We start from the raw sequence: 23,209 nt of genomic DNA, 5'->3' as shown, positions 1-23,209 counted from the left end.
TATTTAACACTCGTTATACCTATATCATATTATTAACAAACGTAGAACAAATAATTTACCTATATTATTATACTGTACAATTATTATATATTTTTATATGGTTCTGTCCATCACAACACGTTAAGTGTTTGTGGTAAAACAGATTGAAAATATTCCATGTGTTCAACATCGTGCCAATCATTGATAAACAATCAAAATTTGTGATTTCGATCGATTTAATTCGACTTATCTGTTATACTTTTATTTCATAATGCATAATAAATATATAACAATGGAAACGTCTCGTGAAAACTAACATGCACACTGTATTTTCAACAAGAAGTTAACTATATTATTAAATACTACTGCAGCTATCGCAAGTATAGAAAATAAGCCCATATAATTTTATACTGATATTTAAATTATGCCATATGATAAATTAGAAAAATTAGAAAAAATATTTATATTATACCAAATTTTAGGATATAATACAAAGATTTCGAAAAATTTGCCGAATTTTACTTAAAAACAATCGTCGTGACAGTGCCGCTTACATACCTACTACCACTTCATTCGCATGCAACTGGAATTCGTCTGACGATGTTAAATTATTTTTATGCGAACTGTTTTACGTATTACATTTCGCAAACACGCCTATTCTATTACAGTTGCATACCTAGGTATTACCTTAATAATATGCGTACATGTCGAGCTGGTACCATTTTTCCTTTTGGTTGTATCGTATTTTTTTTTTTTGTTTTTGTTTTATTACGAGGTTTGGTTATTATTACCGTTGTTGCGACATGCGCGGAGTGGAACGAATTTTATAGTTATCGACATGCAAACCGTAAATGTACCTATATTATACGAAACAACGTGATTTTTCTTGTTCTCCGGCGTATATTGTATCGAGATTTTAAGTCACCCTTATATATTTTTATCAGAGTGAACTGCAGTCTGTGACAGACTATTTATAAGGTGAGAGGCTTTGATGGCTCACCCAACAGCGTCGAATAAATAATAACTGGTAACCGATGTAATATTTATTATTGTCTTGTCAAAAATAAAATTGTTCTTAATTATTTTCAAATATGTTTTTAACTCTATTCGAATTCCATAGGCGTAATATTACAGTATTATTCATAAAAATATATAATTTATTTTTAAGAACCATATGGTATTACGCTAATCAGCCATTAATAGGTGGCTTTAATATTATTGTGACCAAACGTACTAAGGAAAGAACTGTTATAAATTATTATTATTGTTGTATTCGTATTAGCCGGCACTGTGTATAGGCAATTTCGGTACACCAACGTGTAGGCGTTAAATAATATTATACTCTTAGCATAATATTATTATGTATTTGTTACAACATTTTATACATAGGTATATCCAAAACGATATTATTATTATTAGAGATATTTTTGCGGCCATACATAACAAGTTTCTTTTAGTATATCTTTTTAACGTTAAACGAATAATAGTATTGAATTGTTACTTGTAATTAACGCAGTACGCTAAAATAATTATATAGTATTATAATATTATTATACGGATATCGAAAACACGGAGTTTAATCAACGGAAATGATACACGCAGTTGGATATTGTATTATTAAATCGATTCTCACGTTATGGCTGATGGTAGCTGCAGGTTATATAGATACCTATAGGCAATTTGGTCGTATAGTGGTTGTATACGAATGAATTAATTTGTGTTATTAATAAACAGCGCACGTTCACCGAGACCGTTGTGCAGATAAAATTACCTCCACGTCCTCCGATAGAACTGAAGTCTCCGCGCGCATATGCACACACACACACACAGTCACACACAGAAATATTGTATACTGGACGGTGGGGAATTTTAATAACATGGCGCGGTGGGTTGAAGGACTAAATATTATTAATATCCTGCCTGCCTGGCATGCCATCACCACTTCCCTGCCTAAACGATCCTTCACTTTATACATAATAAATATATTTATATATATATATATATATATATATATGCACGTCATACAATTAATAGAATCCCGTTCCGGGCTGCACCAGCACACGGAGAGTCATTGGTTCTGTGCAATATAATAAACATATACACTATACACGACTTCCCACACATAATAATAATATGATCTCTGCGGAATGTCTTCAGTCCCGGAAAGTGTGGTCGAAATAATGCGTACAATATATATTATGTAATGTATAATTGATCGTTGGCCCCGAAAACGGACTCGGTAAGAGCAGTGTACATATATATGTGTGTGTGTGTATTATAGAAGTGGATAACAGTACGACGGGAATTTCTTCGTAGAGGGTTGTAAATAGTCGCGTGGTACTCATGTTTCCGTGCTTATGTATATATATATATATACGAGTTTATATAAATAGTTTATTATATGTAGGTCATGTTTTTCTAGTCCCGTCGCGATGGCGCCGTTATATACATACCAATTCGACGGCATTAATACAGTATAATACAAATACATACGTACATCTTATGATATGCTCTTAGCGAACTGAGCTGGTTCGCTTCAATGTACAACTCGTAACGTGTAACGTGTATATACGGATGTGTTATAAATCGTATGTGTGGCGTATAAATTACGCGTTCTACGACGTTTTTCTGGGCCACAACTATAGTATAAATGTACATATACCGAGTGACCAATTTAATGTAAGACACTCATTATTTAAAAAATATTAATGTTTTAAAAATATTTTTTTGACATACATTCAAGTTGTTAAAAAAAAAAAACATTTTTCTAAACAATTTATGTTTTTATTATTTGTTTTTAATGAAAGCACGCATGTTAAAATTCGAACTATTTCAAAATATTAAACTAAAATTATATGTTTAAATCAGGAAAAATAATTTTTTTTTTCAAATATTTACAATTATGTAAAAAAAAAAAAAATACCAAGTTAACGTTTTCTTAAAATAATAAATGTTTCACGTTAAATAGATCATTTTGTATAAATACATTATACACAAATTTTAAATTAGTTTTATATATCACTATCACAAACCACTGGAACGTGTGCTGCTGTCACCGATGTATAGATTCCATTATTATATATCGTCCTGATGCAGTATTTGAAATGCGCTGAAAGAAGTTATTTCCGAAAAATAACTTTCTTAAAACTGTGTAGAATTTAAAATGTAATTTTTTTTCACATATTTAAACCTATAGAGGCAAATGTGTGTTAATAGATACAACTTCTCTGTGTATTTTTACTGCTCCTATCTGAGTATAGGTAAATAAATAATATCGATGCCAAAAACTGATTATTAGACCTTTATCACGAAATCTAAATCTTTCTAACCAGATCACTTATATAACAGCAATAGTCACTAAAATATATTATTATCTAAGACATATGATTACGATTGAAGACATCCTATTAAACATGATATATTTTCCAAGTTTTTTCAATATTGTATACTTGTATCATGATTAAAATTAAAAATTCAGTGTTTGGTCACGAGTTTAATAAAAAATTTTCCTATACAGTTATTTTGATATAATTTATTTTGTATTGGTGGTTGGTATGTTATAATTTTAGTACCTACCTGCATATAGGGTTTTCTAAATCAATTTCAAGTGGCTCAAATATTATATTTAAATTGAAGTTTCGTGTTCATCGAATTAAAATATTTAAATTTGCTAATCCTAGGACTCAACCCAGTAATTTCGATAAAACTGAATTCAATTCGAATGTATTGACAATTTTTAAAACTATGTCACGGTGTCAAATATTTTTTACTTAACCGATATCGTTGGATATTTATGGTTATATACTGTAATATATTACATTAAATGAACCAATAAATTAGTGTCTGTAGTAAATATTGTATAATTTAGTGTATTAAATGTACACGCATACATAATATAATAGTCGTAGTGCACGGTGTCGACAGTAACTAACAGCTTCTTATTAGTCGTGACTCGTGAGAAACTCCCGTGAAAACATTGATTAATGTTTTATAATTATACGCGTGCACGCATAACTCTGTATTGAATTGATAGGTACACAATTTTGATCAGTATACGTAACACGAATGCCTATCACATTAAAGTCGTGTCATAATGTGTACACACACGTAAGGATACAAAAATAAATAACCATAACTGTGAAAATCGCATGGAAAAAAACGTAAAAACCTTTCTTTCATGATATTAATTTACTGCATTTATTGGTTTAACTATAAATACGTAAGTGACGGGTGGAATCTTGAGCGTTTCATAGTTAAAAATAATTCGTACATAAAATCCAAACTGAATTTTATTAGATTTTTCATAATTTTAAGGTAATTAACTGTAGTGACTTTAGAATTATCCATTAGAGAACGTGAAGTTAGTTGTTAGTAAGTTAGATTTTTGAAATTTTTCCATAATGATATAAGTCTGTATAAAACTGTAACCGTTTACTAAAATTTGTATTTCAATTTTTTTTTTTACAGAATCGAATAATGATCGAGGGCGTGGGAAAGTCAGATGGGTAGGTATGGAAAATTAATTTAAATATTAAATATAGTAATAATTGCATTCATATAATATATACTGTAGTCATTCGAAATTCTTGAGCATGCTATGCAGACTGACATATTATAAATATTTGATGGTTGTTGGTACTATAACAATACATCGTGTTATAACAAATAGAATTATTGAAAATGTTATCGAACGTTTCGCCAACAATATAATAATATATAATATAGGATCCAACCTCTACGTTTGTGATTTATATTGTTAAATATTTAAACGATGTAATGATATAGATATAATACACGACGTTAAGTTTAATTCGGTATACTTTTATTGTTAACAACTATTATGCCGGAATCATGTTGTTGATATTATTGATAAGATCATGAAGTCATTGAAAGTCGAGCGATTAGAACAAAAATAACAAATATAAAATTATGTATGCTACGTATCGAGTATGATATATATTTAGCGTCCTATCATAAAACATTTATTTTAATAACTAGGGCATGGATTTAAATGTAAATATCATATTTTTTTCTAAATATAAAAAAAATGCTTCTCAACAACAAAGTTTATTTTAAACACAAAAAAATTTGAAAATAAAACTTTAAGTTTGGTTTTTTTTAAATTTTAAGGGTGTTTTTTAAAGTTTGAGTAAATATTTACATATTGTATTGATAAATTTAAATAAAAAATTTCTATGGACTACATTAGTAATAGTTAAACTAAATGTTATTTATTTTGTTTCATCAAACTATTTTAAATACATAGATAATTTTACTTATGCATCAGATAACTGGTGCAACTGTACCATAAGTTGCAACTTATGCAACTGTACGATGGTGTGTCAAACAAAATAATTTTTGTCCCATTTATTTAGGTATAAAAAAATAAATAGTTAAACAGTCGTTTTGTTTTAAAAGTACATCAATTGCGATAATGCTAAATAATGTAAATATTTAAATATTATTGCAAATCGGTTTTTGTTTAAAAATTTTATTTTACTTTTTTCAAAGTTTTCTTAAATTACTCGTGTATTAAGCAGTTTATTTTAAAGGCTTTTTTTTTTTTTAGTCCATTAAAAACCGTACCCTAATAATAATAATAATAATAATAATAACGATCTGCTAGATTGGAGGCTGTAAAAAGAGCACAAGGCTTGTTCGCTGCGTGTCGCGTAGCATCGAATTACCAGCACAGGATTGGTTGCCTTAACACAGAAGTGGTGGCGTGTGAGGGAAAATGAGCCATGATACGCGGGGGTGTGACTGGACCAAAAAGCACGAAGTTGCAGTTCATATATATATATATCATATAATAATAACTACATTATACAGGATGCTATAAAGCACACTAACCCCCTTTTTTCTCTTTAATAATGCAGTCATTCAAAATCTAATATTTAAAATTTTGAAATAAATGAAAATACCGTATTTTCAAGTATTAATTTTTGTTACCATATAAATATAACGTTTTGCAATAATACTAATCTTATTCTTTTAAACAAAAATCACCTTTTATATATATATTTTTTTTTTTTAAATTATTAATAGGATAGTCTGTTTAAAAAATTATGATATAATATTAAAATTGGAATTCGAAAGAGTATGGTTTATAAGTTATTTAAGTTTAAGTATTAAGAATAATATTATAAATCTATAATAACGAATTTAGGAAATTTATAAGGTTTGACAATTTGAAAATCTTAGATATTAAATATTTAATTAATTTTTAAAAACGGTTCATGCTCTCATTTTACTCGTATAGTAAATATTAAATCCTACATGACATAGTTCATATTTTTGAAAAATCATTTTCTTATCTTTAATCCTTAAAGTTTTTTAGTGTCTATTCATTTAAATTTTTAGTTAGGTAGGTCTATCAAAATTTTCAAAAAAGTTATAAACTTAAATGATTTATAGTAATAAGGAGATTCTCATTTGACAAATCGAAGTTTATATTGTCATACGACACTCCTCCTTAAGTAGTATAAAAAATATCAAGCATTTGAAAATATGATCTTTAAACTTTTAAAAAAAATCATAATTTGAATAAATACATCATGAGAGAGAAAATTAGGGGTGAGAGTATTAAATGAATCATTCTGTATACGCGCACCATGAGAGCTGACACGCGATTATCTATACTTGTACATAGTCGTATATTATGTACCACTTGGCTTCTTACATATTATTATTATATATACATTATATACTATGATATACACGCGCGCTCAGTTTCTCTCCGTCGCCGAATTGGATTAAAATTATGAACGTCCCTTGATAATGTATTCAAAGAACGTAAGGTTTTATACATTTTGCATGCTCGCGGATTCGCACGCGCGTTTATGGCGGCGGCGGAGGCAACAGTCACTCCGGCGGCCGCGTCCGGAAACCCCATGAATACCAAACACGATGTACAACGCATTCAATAATGCAAAACCATTAAGGTTTACTGGTGCATCGCGTATTACATTAGACCGGCTCGCCAAATATATACATCTACCTGGCTACTTACGCGCGTGACTCACGTGTTCGTATAACGTATTATACAGGGTGTGATTCGTTCATCGTGCTCTTCCTCACTTTTCCCCCGCGACAATGAAGTTATTCAAATTTTGATTTTTGAAATTTTTAAGTGTACTTCATGGCTATATTTTCAAACGATTGGAGTATTGACATCATTCACGGAGTGTCTAGTACCCATATCAATTTGTTTGTTTTTTTTTTTTTTTGTATAACAATCACCCTTTTTCTTTCCAGTTAATATAGTAACTATCAGATGGCTTTTTGAAACTGTCTTTGTATTTAAATTGCAACTAAAAACGAGTAGTTTTTGAGTTATTCTATTTCGTGTACTTATAAAAATTATAATTTTATGATATTATATATAATAGGTTTTGAAGATATAATTCCAAAAATCGTGATGTGAAAAAAATGGGAGTAAGCATGCCTGATAATCGATTTGCGATGATAATAGTTTACATAATTTGTCTATTATAAAATATTATTTGCAGAGCATGTGTGAGTATAATACATAATTCTAAGTACGTTTATGATAGTGAACAGAAATATGGACAAGTTTGACGTTGTATTTTAATAAGATATTATTATGATATCAGTCATTGTTCGATAGGTAAGGCACCATTCAGATATAGATTTAAAGATTTTGTTAATATTTATTTTTTCATGCGTCTATTGAAAACTGTGCATTTTTTTAAAATTAAAACAATTTGGTATTCTGCAAATAGTTTAAATTTAATTTTTGATTTCTATAGTATTTATTATTTTGAGTATAATATATATATATTATACAATGTATTAGATATATTAAACTTGTTTGCGCGCTTAAAAATATATTCAAAAAATATATTGCAGCTTTTAAATATTATTTTGTAATTATTTATTCTAAAAATGTTATTACATAAAAAACGATACAAATTGAATACTATAGTTATGTGATGCAGTGGTCGTTATAGGCTATAAAGCTACCGGCAATGAAATAAAACTAATTAAAATGTTTGTCTATTAAATAATAATAAATAATGGTTATTCATTTTATCATATATTTAAAACATTTTAAAATAAGTAAAAGGGTTCATAAAAAAAATTCAAAATAAAGTTTACTAAGAGCTGGGTTCATTTCCATTGTCTTCTTATCATATAGTCCGTAGGTCAATTATTATCATGGTGATGTGCACATACATTGGATAATGTATAGAATTAATGGATTCATGTCTCGAAAACTTAAAACATTTATTAACGACGAGTCCCTCGATGAAATGTACAATCTATGCATGCATAATGTTGCTTGTACTTAAGATTCTTCCATAATATATTATGAAATAAAAATACCATAGAATAAAGTATATTTATCACCTCATACAAGGACTCATGTAAAATGTATTTTTTAAGATTTCCTGTTAATTATTCTGTGTGTGTCATTACTATCTTAAATCGTGGGAGTAACTGAAACAACTATTTTCATTGGTTTTCTAATCTTTATTGTCTGACTTAAACTATGAATTATTATTGATAAAAATTATTTAAATTTGTTATATTAGTACCTATTACAATTTAAAGTTTTAAAGTTTTAAATATATATTTTGAATGATATATTTATTTTTCAACATTTTAAAAGCAATTTTCGTATTTTTTTCTTGCAAATTTTTATTACATTAGATGACTAATTATAATATAGTACATATTATATAATATGTTAAATTATATACAGACATTTAGGCCGATCCGAATAAAACGAAATTTAATATGTTTGACGTGTCCGACAACGAATGGCGACACTGTGAGAGGTGGATTATGGGATTATAATCCATAGGTACGCCGCAGCGCGTTATCCTTGTCCCCGCACTGACGGATGAGTATAATTTTTAAAATGTTAACCCTTTACACAAAACGAGTGGGAATAAATTAATTTTTTCGGCCCTGGAAATGCTTGTTTTTCGTAAGGTTTTGGGTCATCTGTGTTTTCTATTATTTTATATTCTAATCGACGCGTAATTCATCATGTTAACCAATTGGAAATTTGTCGATATGATTTGGTGGTGTAGCGTGGTGTAACCGGCGACGGCGACGATGGACCGAGTGTAATTTTATAGGTATGCAGTGAAAACTAATAAGGAGAGTGTGAATTAAGTATATGCAACCGAATTAATATGCAACTCGACCACGCACCACCTTTGGAGAGTTCATTGATGAATTTGATGCCCTCACTGTTTATAAAAACACAATTATAATGGAAATTCATTACGAAAATAAGAGATACATATTTAATATCTGATATTTCTCGTAAATGCGTGTTACTTTAAACGGTCTTCTGAAATTTTAAGCTACCTATAGTAAATTAATATTAATAAATTTTAAATAATAGCATAAGACTCCCATTTCTATGATACATTTTTTTATTGTATGTTTTTATTTTTGTAAATTTTGATCGTTCCAGTATCTAAATTAAAATTAATAATGTTTGTTACAGTTTGTAGGTACCTACCTAGAATAATAATTTAAGTATATAACATGAAAGTTTAAACGACTTGAAAAATTATAGTTATTTTATCAAACGTAATTTATCAACGTTCTATAATTTATAAAAACTGTTAATCCAATGTAGGTCCATTGCAAGAGTACATTTTAGAATAGTCACTTTTCAGGCCCACTCATTTACTCCTTAGACACACCAACAGCTATAAGTGAACAATTTCATGAGATATAATTATATATTATATAAACGAAAAGATTATTTATAATAACCAGATGTTCACAGAATTTACACGTTTCGACTAACAATATTTCAGATACGATAATTAAAAATAATATAAAGACGCGCGGTATTGTATTATTGTATATTATAATTTATTATAATCGAAATAGGTATAAAAGGTACAATATTATATTATAAATTATATTATTATTCTATATTGGGTGCGTGCGTGGTTTAATTGAAAAATGTAATTATTACAGCGAACGGGGCATAATAATATTATAATCACGGTCGGCACAAAGGCAAATCCGCCGTCGCATCGCGTGCGCGCCTTTCCGTGACCCAATTTTTGTCGAAGCGCCAACGAGCGCGGATCGTCCTCCCCTTCCCTATCCCATGTTATATAATAAATTATTGTACCTGCAGTGTTAATAGCCGTCGTTTGATTTATAAACACACACACACACACTAACTCATACATATCTATAAATATTATAAAATAGAAATAGAAAACCTCCGCTTTTGACGGATGTAATAACGATTCACACGATAACCTCATAGCTGAAAATCAGTTGTGTAGGGGTCTTTGGCAGGTGTTTGGTAGTTAACACCACTGAAATTTTTTTAAATCTCCCCTCTCTAAAAACAAATTAAAAATAATCATAGTATAATTTTCCGTTATAAATTTTGTCCAAAACGTCCATAGAAAATAACTAAATAATAATAGATAAACAAAATATATTTTTATTACTATTGCAAAATATTTTGAAATTATGAAAATTTCATACCCTCTATTAGACTTTGCAAATAAATGTTTTCTGCAGTTATAATAAGATTACTATTTCTTCTAATATATGTGCTCAGTGTGAGCTACTGCTTCCCTAACGAAAATTAAAAATGGAAATTTCAAAAATCAAGTTAGTAAGAACTAGAACTTAAAACTTTTCAGCTTATGTAAAACAACTGCACATTGACACGGGATAACAATACCTATAAACATAAGCATTGACTAATACAAACACTCAGAAAACAAAAAATTATATAATAAAATAGAAGAAGGTCTCTATTACAAAATATAGCACGAAAAAAAATGGTTTTTATCCTTTTACGAAGACTGTTTAACAACTCACTGACTCGTATTTTATAGACACTGTATTTCAAAACATTTATTATGTTGACTAGTAATAGATTACTGCTGTAAGTTATTATTTTTTAATAACTTAAATATTAAAAATAATTAATCAAGTATAATCTAAAGAGTAGTAGAAAGTAGGGAGGGTGGTTTCTGTATTATAATATTATTACTTTCATCGAGGCGCAAAACCGTTTTTTTTTTTTTATCATTCGGCACAGAGTCCGGACATGGTTGGTTTGGCATGTCCTCTGGGGACTAAAACGTAACTCTATATGTATATACGCGTTCGCCGGAGGTGGATGTTATATATTATAGTAATCCAAAGGGGCAAATAAAAATCGCACGAATTCATAAAATGTAATATGTATGTAACTGCCTTACTACTGGTTAAAGTAGTTACTACAAAAATCAAATATTTGAGGAAATAAAGTTTTGTATTTTTCTTTTCTTAAATATTTTAAGTATACCTTTTTACTGAAATACACGGATCATAATTGTGCCAGAAATTCAAAAGAGCAGTTAATTTTTAGATACATCAAAAATTTAATCAATTTTTTATGAAAAATAATTAATATTTAATAGCTTAAAGGTCATTTATTCAAGTTCTTGATATAGTTATTTTATATTATTAAAAATTATTTAACGAATCATTTTTTGAAAATTTAAATGTACTTAATTCAAAAATCGAACGAGTAGGTAGTGAGTATTTTCATTTTCTAAACCTATTAAAATGAAAATATTATCCTTAATAATTCAAAACTAATAATACTCAAAAACAATTTTCTGATATTCAAAATTGATATTTAAATTAAAAATAAAAATTTAAATCGATAGGAATTTTATGATATATCTTATTAATAATAATAAATTGATTTAAAACTTAAAAAAAGATTTTATTTAAATTAAAATTCAACAAAAACCAACAGATTTATAATATTGTTCATCATTGTCATAATTTATAGGTTATAACTAATAAGAAATTATTATTTCTTTTCTTTTCTTTGGCCTGTCTCGTAACTGAGCGTTTCCAGGCATAAGGTACGTAATAGAAATTAAAATTAAAACCATAAAAACGTAAAAGAGATATTTTAAGTTAAAAAGAAAAAAAAATATGTATGAAATTGAATTATAAATCAGAAAATAATTAAATTTATATTGTACAGCGATATTTATACAAAAAAAAAAAAACCACATGAATATAATTATTATTATAATCGGTATATTACTTAAAAATTAAAACATAAGAAACTAATATCGACATAGTTCAATTTAAAAACTTAAATCGAAAAATATAATTTCGATTTAAAGCTCCGACGGTAGTATGTATAGCTTATTTATATCCAGGCAATCAATTATTCAACTCGTCTGTGGAAAAAAATTGTCGGTTGTTATTATTATATCGTCGTGTATTGTAAATGTCACGCGCGCGTTTCCCGCGAGGGTCGTCGATCGCACGCGTATTCCGGATCACCGTACCATTCGGGTGAATGACAAATAGTAATAATAATAAAAAACCGCTCGTGTCGCTGTACCAATATATTATAATATATACGGGTCACGTTGGTCTTTGATTCCAATGGTCCTCGAGGGGGGTGTGTAAAAAAAAAAAAAAAAAAATCGAAATCGGATTTTTATTCGAATGTATTACCGATAGAGAAAACGTGGTTAAACTCGATATCCGTCGCATTTATACCTTAAACAAAATAATATATTTTTGAGTACTTACATATTTCGAGTATCTCAACAAGTGCTTTTCGTGAGAATTTATTTATAAATAAACGATTAACACACATAAAAAAAAAAAAACAACACAATTATAATAATAATTATTTTGTACACAAATTTTAAAATGAACAAACATCTTGACCAAACAGTTAATTCTAATTGTTTTTTATTTATATTTTAATAACACTAATAATGTAAATAAATATATTTTTAACTATTTAATCCTATATTTCTATGATAGTATATTATTTAAAATTATTAGATTAATTAATTCCCGCTTCATCATAATATCATTAACATTGTACAACGTTCATAACGATATTTCAAATAAATTATCTGACGCAAATAGAACATACAAAAAAAAAAAAAAAAAAATAAACAAATTTTGTTTACCTGTCCTTTGGGCACAATTTACAGTTATTATGCTCGACTTAATATCTCGACCGTAGCCGTAGAAAGTCCATAGTACAATAATTAATTTTATTATTATTATTACACAAATGTGCGTAGGTAGTTTACGTAACTTATCGCTATAACTCAATGAAAGAGTGTCGTAGGTAACTATTTAAAAATATCGCGACACCATCATTTTAAGTACCTATAAATAATACAGTGGTAATACAGATAGTAGTATAGATAATTATTTTTGTGGACATGAACGTTGTAATAATAAATTTAATTCTGAGATACTTAACAGTCTCACGTTTGTATAATAAGGTAAGTTGTTGAAGAAAGAAAAATATTGTTATAATATTAGTATGGTAATGTACTCATATGACTCAGTAAATATGTATGCCGTATGGAAAGAGGGAATTAACTTTGGCGGGAAAATGTAATTATGTAATTGTGAAAATATAATTATCTAAGTTACTAGTTTGGTTTGGACATATACATATAATATAAGCGTCGATGTACCACGCAAAGCAACGACCTGTATAAGCCTTATAAAGTATTGAAAGTAAACTTAGACAATATTAGGCGCATCTATCGACCAACCACCTAAGTCTTGTAGCCTGGAACGATTTTTTAATTTTAATTTTATAGTATAATGAAACCCATAAGTATAATATCTATTAAGACTTGCCAAGTAACACGGCAGAGAAGATCAAAGAAGACCAATCTGCAGACGTTTTCATTGTATAATATATTTTGCATTTTTGTGACTTAAGTAGTTATATAGTATATAAGTAGTACATATAGTTAATACAATGAGTTAAAGATTTAATGAGCGGATTTTTACGAATATTTTTGATAGTTTATTTAGATGTCGAAATTCTTATATTCCTATAAAAAAAAAATTGAAACGACGCTGTTGGGTAATCATGTTTTATGTTAAAAAAAAAACCGCGACAAATTATTTAGATACAGCTTGAAAACAAAACCTCTAACAATTATATAGTTATTTTTATATTATAAATAATATTTTGGTAAAAATATATACTGTTTACATTATGCACAAAAGGTTACCTTTGTTGGAAAGGGTCGGAAGTAATAATCATACACTGTGAAATAGGCAAATAATATGTATTTTTTTCAGTTTATAGAATTTTCTTTTACACATATATCTATAGTAAGTATGTTATTATAAGAAGATAACAGGGTTAAAACAGAACGGGAAAAAAAGTTCTGTTCAAAGTTTGTCGGGGTAAGGGGGCATGATGCTCGAAAAAAGGACAATTCCGTTTTAAATAGAATATGTAGTCACCCTAATTTGTATGATTGCAACACTCGTATAATCAAACAATGATTAATGTTTCATATTCACTATTATGTCCAAATTTAAGCTTCAAAATTAACTGTTTTGGATGTGTTTTAATTTTACAACAGTTATATTACTATATATTATATGCATTATAAATATCTAAATCACTACATATTTATATAGTATAGTGATGATCACACGCTCGGCATTTAAATAATGTATACCCGATAGATAAAAGCGTAAAACGTTACAGTCTATAACATGATAACGTTCTTGACACATACAGAGTGATTCACCAAAGATGCTCAACCCAAAGTTTTCTTTTTATAAACTTTGTATTTTAATTATTTTTATTTTAAGTATTTTTAAATAATTAACTAACTTATATTTTAAAATTGTTGAGAACTTTCATATTACTTAGGCAAAATTCTGTAGCGACACAAACTTCTGTTTTCGAATAAAAACTTTCTTTTTTATTGTAAATTATTTAGTGGGTAGTTTTTTAAAAATTTGAATATACCTAATTTAAAATTTCAACGAATATTTTCTCAGTTATTGAAATAACTAATTCTTAATAATTGATATTATAAGAATAATATTTCTTAAAAATGGTTTTAAAAAATATAAAATTTGAAATCTAGCATTAATTATACTTACATCATACACTTAAACTATCATATCTTCCAAAAACAAAGTTAAATAACTCAAAAAATACTCGTTTAAATTTTGATTTTGAAACGAAAATATTTTCTAAAAAATTATCCACTAAATTATTCTTAATAGAAAAATGGGTTGTCATTTAAAAAACAAAAGTTTGAAACTCTTATTGAATGTTAATTAAATAGTACATTAACGATTTCAAGAATTAAAAAATGTGGATTTTATGTTTTTTTTTTCAAAAATTCCAAAAATAGGATTTTGAACAACTGTATAATTGAAGAAGAAAAGGGTACAAACACCACCGGCGAATCACTTTGCATAATTTTATGCACAAACCTAAACTTACTACATAATTTTACAATTTATAATATATAAAAGCTAACTATTACTACGTTTACCTATGTTTATTATATGATATGCGTTTTATTATTCACTGTAGCCTTCACTATCATAATTTATTATGTACGTATGCTATCATCATATACTGTACGCGTTTTGTTCCAGAGAGGACAATTGAAAAGATAAATAACAATAAAAAATAAAATAAAAACAATGATAATAACGACTCGTGAAACAACTATGCGATATATTGCGTGCTCAACAACCCTACTACACTAACAACAAAACGTTTCTACCGTTTGAATAATACATTTCTTCACTTAATATTACTCGATTGTAGATGAAAATATTTTGTAATCGTTACAGGTATTAATTTTATTGTAACTGACTGTAATGTGAATCATTTAACACGCAAGGTACTGTTGTTTTTATAAATAATTATATAGTTTTTTATATCATTCAATTTTTTTGAAGAGAATATTTCGTCAGTTTTTTGGTTTTTATATGATTTAATTCTAAAAGCTTAAATTATTAGTCAGAATTATTATCTTATTGTATTTAAAAAAAAAAAAAAACAATGAACCTATACTGTTAAGTCAAAGTTAATTCATCGAAGCATCATAAAATAATATAAGAGTATGACACGCACAAACTTACATTATAGTTCAACATTATTGTTGACGAAGGGTTTGTGCAAATATTTATAATTTTCCATTTTAGTATACTTTAAATAATTATTATTTATGATAAATATTATTAAATATAATCGTTGGAATATAGGTAGTCTCTCTAGTTACCTACTTTTGGGTTTCTATTATTTTAACTATTAACGTAAATGTTTTTATATGATACTAAATCAACAAATGTAATTTTCATTTAAAGAAGTTAAATTAATTTTTTTTGTTTTCAATATTATTTTATTAAATTACAAGTGATCTATTTATTATGTTAAAAATAATTTCGTAGCATATAGATGATAATATACTCAATTTCTTTCAAGTTGATAAACAAATGAAACGCCTTATTTCTATAGTATGAATTACTAAAATAATATACGTCTAACATAGTGATGAATCAAAAACATTTGACTATTTCTAGTAAAATATAAGTTTGATAGTTCATAAAGTTGTAATATATTTATTTACTATTTGTACAGGTATCTTTAAAAAATGATATCAGATGTATTAATATTTCGATCAACAATATTATACGCATACTATAAAAACATTTTTTTTTGCAGTAAGGGTTATCTAGATAAAAGTACGAATTCAAAAACGGTGACCGTCCAAATAGTGAATCACTATAAATTTATATTGTACCTATACGAACGGGAAACAATAACAATAAATATTGTTTTCGGAAGGTGAATTACCTACTGTGAAAAAAAATCAAGTTTTTATCGTGCCGTGGCGTGTGTGTATTTTTTTTTTTATTATTACGATAATATATACAGTACATAATGTTACTGACTATATACGTCGTAATAATAATAATAATAATAATAATAATAGTGAGTATATTATAATGTATATTGTATATAATAATAATAATATGTGAACTTGAATGATCGCAGTCGAAAGTGATAATAATAATTTCGTATATCACACGGAAAGAGTAATAACGATAAAAAAAAATTCAAAGTTTGCGATTGCTTTTATGATAAACGCACAAATTGCATGTACATAATATGGAGCGATTGTTGCTAAAGTTTTTTTTTAGCGTTCATAGTCGTTGACCTGACACCTGTAATGTTTTCGAGGGCGTCGAGGTATATAGCGTGTGCCAGACATCGGTGTGTGTATACATATACATAAATATTATACATATTATGTATTATGTACTCGTATATACAATATTTTACAGATATAGGGTGAAGGCAGAATTAAATACCTTAGCGTTTTTATTTGTGCGCTTGAAATATCCACTCGGTCGCCCCGCCGGGAAAATTTATTTGCACGCGATCACGTGACACCGTTTTATACGTGTAGCTTTTCTTTTTCTTTATCGTGTTAAATGTGTTTATTCGTGATAGATATAATATATGTATGTGTAATATTATATGCGTGCACGCGTGTATGTTTGTATGAATTTTGTAGGAAAATGTGTTGTTATTATTATTATTATTATTATTATTTATATCTTTAAAAAAATACAAAATAAAAATAATTACGTTAAGTCCAAGTACTATACCCAAAGTGCACTGTGAAATGCAATAAAAAAAATATGTTCTATGAGTCAGTTATACAGATAGGTACATGTTATGCATACAAGTCAAAAAATTGTACATTAATTATACTATATTATATTAAATGAACAATACGATTTTTATTTTGAAACGATATGATGTCAGTGCCGGCCGTTCAAAATTTATAAATGTATTGATGATTAAAAAAGATCTTTTGAAATAATGCAATATGTCAATATGTGTTGTGCGTTTATGCTTCTACTTATGAAAATATCTATTTAATTATTTAAATAATTTATTTTAGATAACCACTTAAAAATAATTAGTGATATTTAAATAAATGAAAAAAATGCTTTAAATTATTTTTACTTAGATAAAATACACAGATAAATATTTCTACTTAGGTAATGCACAACATTGCCTACAACTAATATAGTCATTATAATATATATTATGTTTCTATGTATATATATTTTTTAAAACTATTAATGGTATAATAAAATTGTCCTCTTCTAATGTACCTAACTATAGATATTTCAGAAATATATAGTATGCCATTTGTACATTAGTATTATCTATAAATTAAGCAAATTTTACTTTTTTATGAGCTCAATAATTGTAATAAAAATAATGATTAAATACATTTTAAAAAGCAAACAATATAATAGACATGGCAGTTAAAAGTACGCGTACTTTCGATTTTTGATCATATTTTATAGATTTTATTTGAAATGTATGTACAGGACACAGGTATATTATTATATTATATTATATTTAAACCGGTGTATGAGTAATTTTACTAAATCAATACCTATGAACTGGTTTTACGTCTTAATATAGGCCTAAATCAAATGCTCGACGATTCTACAGCGTGCTTCTATAGCGTTCTTTCTAGCGGAGAATAATACGTAAGAAATACAAAGCGGAAAGAAGATCGCAATCGCAAAAAAAGACTTATTTTTCTTTAAATAAAATAATATATATAAAAATATCATTATTATATTAAATATTGTATTGTACAAAATACCACGCAACTCTTATTTAAGAAATATTTATAGACACTACTTATTTTTATAATACAGAATGACGTGTAAAAAAATGTTTGTTGTAATACACTATATTATTTAAATAGGCACAAAAAAAAAAAAAATAAAAAATAAAAAAATAAAAAAAAATCATGATTGTTTTGTGTTGTGTTAATATTTTGTGTGTACCATTTTGACTTCTGACAAAGAGCTGATACTCAACACGTACATGGTGACACCGACTTCAATTGGCGTACCTGAAATTCGGTACATTAAAACAAATACATAGATATATTTTGATATGTTTATTTTTCTATTTTTCTAAAGGAACAGGTATAGACGAGACAAGTGTATTGGTAACCGTAATATTAACGCAAGGCCATACTTAAAACAAACTGTCGAAGGGTTTGAAATATTATTATCTCATTCAAACATTTTAATTTCATAACTCACAAAAAACAACACTAACCGATAACCCAATTTCAATGTAAATACGATAGAACGAACCAAATTCGATTTTATTTAATACAAAAAAATAAATATTATATTAATGAGATTGCTATGGTAACGTAATTATATAATTATTAATTGGATGCTAAGGGAAACCTAAGAACTGTAACACAAAAATTCTAATTTTACGTAATTCGAAAAAAATTTTGTGTGTTTGATGACTTGTGGGTGATTAGTTTCATGTACGGCTTTGCATGTACGTATACCAAATACACTGTATTCTACTGCAAGACTATAGTACATTTATAATAGTGTATCTTTTTATATTTTGATTTAATGATAGTTTTGTAGGAGCTCATGAGAGGAATAAAAACACTGACTTAATATTGTTATGTGATTGCATATTTTTAACTTAGATATTATATGAGCGATATCAAACACGTAAAAAATTGATTCTTAGACATTTAAAACTTTTTCCTGCTCCATACCTCGCTCACCGAGCCATAAATTAAATTCGTGACAACGAAACATCGTTAACACTAAACTTAAGTATATATAAAAATAATAGCTCATCCCATAGTTACGGAAAATTAGATTTAAATCTGAACATATAAATAATATCCGCGATATATAAAATGATGATCTTGTAATAAATAAATTATACATATAATAAATATGTATAATTGAAACAAAATATATTAATCTAATGCTGGTATTTAGAAAGGCTGTGAATTTTTAGCGAATTTGTTTTTTTCTCTTTTTGTGACATGACTTTCGTTTTATTATATAACTTTTAATAATATACGATATTTAATTGATATAGGTAATATAATTTTATATTTTTTTCATATTTTTACACCTGTAGATTTTTAAATTATTTATTTTTTTTTTTATGTACAGCCCTTATGGAAATAAATAGATGTTCATATTAAAAAAAAATACATTGTACACAGGAAAGTAGTATACATTATGTGTCAAATGGTTATTAAATAAAATAATGGTTATAATTTGATTAGAAAAGACAATTAAAAATATTAATTATATTCATAATTATATTATGTATTGTGTTAAATTGAAATTTGTAGATTAATTAAGTAAAACGTCGATTTTAGTTATTTTGAATTTAATAGGTTTATTTTTGATATATTTCATGCATAACTTATTTTCATATTCAATGAAAATTTTCAATACGTTTTTTAAATTAATCATTTGAGATTTTATATATATTTAAAAGATTTTATATAGGGTTAAATACATTGAATTTATATAGTAGTTTTATATCAATTATCATATGCACGTGAATAAAATTTATTTTTCAACGAGCGATTATTTTATAGTTATATTCTATTTTCTCGAATAAAATTAAAATAATTTACTTTTTCTTCGGGACGTTTTTTCTCCCTTGTAAAAGTGTTGTTTACTTTTTTTAAATTTACGAGACCTACATATAATATTTTAATACCAACATAATAATATAATAAAAGCACCTCTATGTAGTTGAATATCTTATAAAAAATAAATCAACCACGTACATGAATTCTGGCTGGTTTAATATTCTATTTATGATATACGTGTTAAATAGGGTATGGAAAAAAAATCCGTTTTCATAATATATAATAAACACTTTCTTCGTACAGACAGTTTTCTGGTTTACAGAAAAACTGGCGCTAAGTCTGCACACTTAATGTGTCACGTGATGTCAACGTTTTTTAGACTAAAAGCCACCATGTCATCTGAGACATATCATATACTGCATCGTTCTGTTATATTATGAATAGTGATAAAAACATGCATCATTTCTGCGTAAAGCAAACATGACGCAGCACGAACTTTAAATTGTAATAAAGATAGCTGCCTCATTTTTATTAACAACAATCTGCTGTGGGGTAAATAATATACATATTATAACCGAAGCAATCTTCGATTTTTATTTAATATTGTTGTTATATAAAACGTAGGTATACCGTGGCGTACAGTGAACAAAAGTTCAGTGTACCACTGTATCGATTATTAAAATGTTTTATTGTGCAATTTATTTCGATTATTTGTGTATAATAATAATAATATTTAAATTCATTGTATAGCGAATACGTTTTATAAAAATATTTTATCAGTACCTAAAACGTATTACAGAAATTAAAGTATCATTTTAACATATAACTATAATTTAATATTATACGTATTCGGTAATTATTGGGTTCGATTTATATAACTATTTATATTAGGTAGTCAAACGCGTGATCCACCGGAAAATAGACTTACAATATTGTTTATGCGGCCACACTAATGAATTTAAGCACTTTGTTACACCTAATTAAATATTTAGTAAATATATAATTTGTAGGAATATTTCAAAATTTGAGTCAAATTTTTACGACTTTATTTGTTTTTCCCGTAAACCAAAAAAACTGGTGAATCCAAAATCTTACCGATAACATTGTACTTAAAATAACAAACTAATATAGTGATCTCAATGTCATAATACCATATGCCAATATATCATAATATTATAGATATTATAGCTTTAAATACACAAAAACTATTATCGAATCCATAAAGTTTTAAAATTACGGCTATGTCTTATATTTAAATAATAATTTCCGTAAATTTACATTTGACAAAATTTATAATTTCTATTGGATTGACGTCAAACTATGTTGTCACTTTTTATTTGTATATTTTTAAGAATCCAGATTTTATGTTTCGACTTTTTATTTTGTGCAAAATTACAGTTTTTTTGTTCATGTAAATTTTTTTTCTGTAGCAGAGTAATTTGATTGACAGTAAGTTCCTCAAATCATGAAAAAAAAAATTTGTCATTATTGGTAGGTTACTTTAAAATTACATAAATTGACTTTTATCGAAGAATTAAACCGTTAATCATATTATGGTATTCAGTTATTTTTATCAACTCTCTTAACCGTCACCGATGTTCATTACAGAAACGTATCTGATCATCAGTTTAGTGTCGTGAATATTTAACGCAGTTAAAATCTTTATGGACCTCAATATATCGCATCCTCATGAAAGTAAGTTAATGTGGCTGATACAAAATTATAATGTAAAAAAAAAACCAAATAGCACGCTTCATCGATTGCCCGAATTCAACTGCAGTAAGAGGAATAGAATATAAGTATGATTAGAATAATACTCAATTACCACATATCACTGTTGACGATCTTACAAAACATAAATCACTGTGTATATTAGCCTCCTTTTTTTTTTTTATTTTGATAATGTAATTATAAATCTAATTTTCTGAAATTTTTTAATTTGTTTAGGCTAGATTTTTGAATACTTAAGATTTTCTTATAATATTTAAGGAATATATTGTGGTGGTTCAAACTTCTGTATTTTAAATAAAAATTATCTTTTTGTACTTATACAATAATAAGCAGATATTTTTTTGAAAATGAAGATGTACCTTCGCAATTAAATAAAAACTCAAATTAGTAATTTTCAAGATATTTTATTTTATTGATTACGTATTAAAATATATATATAATATATACTTAGTTAGAAAAAAAATTAAAATATTAATTTGAAATATTTATTTTAGTTTATTTGACAATTATAGTTAATAAATTATATTATGTTAGTATTTTATATTTTATAATAATTGTCTGAACAATGAGTACTTGATAAGAATAGGACTAGACAAATTTTAAATTTGCATACATTTTTATTTTTTATACAACGTACTTGGACTAATATAAATCATGTACAGTTATTGGCATTAGATAATATTAAATTATCATTAGTATATAAGTTGAATAAATCGAGAAATTCTTAAGGGTTTATCTTGTTTGAAAGAAAAAAAATGTTTATATTTTAATACTCTTTAAATGGTATGAAAAAATATGATATTTAACTATATGAAAAATTTAAAAACCAGATTTAGAATAAATGAAAAATTAAATAAAATTAGTGAAAAAAGGGTGTTTGTTCTGGGTAAATTATCTAGTTTATTAGTGCATTAGATTTAGTGCGAAAATTCCGAAGATGAACGAAAATATAGATCACAAAATTACATCAAGGTACCTGTAGATCACGCTTTTGACCTGGGTAATGTTGGTTTAGTTTTCGATTAATACCTATTACTTGGCAAAGATTATTATTTAACGTAATGTCACTATCATCACGGGGCATGCGTTTTAATCCGATATTAATTTTATTATCATATTGATTTCGTTATATAGTCCAACCATATTATTATCATTGTAATGTTTGGCGAGAAAACCACGCGTATGGTCTTATTAATATATTATTATGCAACATTAGAACGCGTTATGTTCTC

At 26.8% G+C, this 23,209-nt stretch overlaps 1 protein-coding gene across 2 annotated transcripts in view; it reads right to left on the bottom strand.

The window, feature by feature from the left end:
• Nucleotides 1-23,209, bottom strand: part of LOC112597629 (gamma-aminobutyric acid receptor subunit beta-like) — a 55,155-nt gene that overhangs the window by 19,653 nt on the left and 12,293 nt on the right. Inside the window, exon 3 of one of the 2 annotated variants that reach the window (XM_025343747.1) lies at nucleotides 18,652-18,719. The exons of the other annotated variant lie outside the window; for it this stretch is intronic. Coding sequence (XP_025199532.1) covers nucleotides 18,652-18,719 — 68 coding nt within the window. The remainder of the gene's footprint in view (nucleotides 1-18,651; nucleotides 18,720-23,209) is intronic. 2 annotated transcript variants of the gene reach the window in all.

This window comes from Melanaphis sacchari, unplaced genomic scaffold (genome assembly GCF_002803265.2).
Source record: "Melanaphis sacchari strain LSU unplaced genomic scaffold, SCAv2.0 Contig42_pilon_pilon, whole genome shotgun sequence".
Lineage (NCBI taxonomy): Eukaryota > Metazoa > Arthropoda > Insecta > Hemiptera > Aphididae > Melanaphis > Melanaphis sacchari.
Note: the sequence above shows the minus strand (reverse complement) of the source record. Positions and strands in the feature narration are given on the sequence as shown.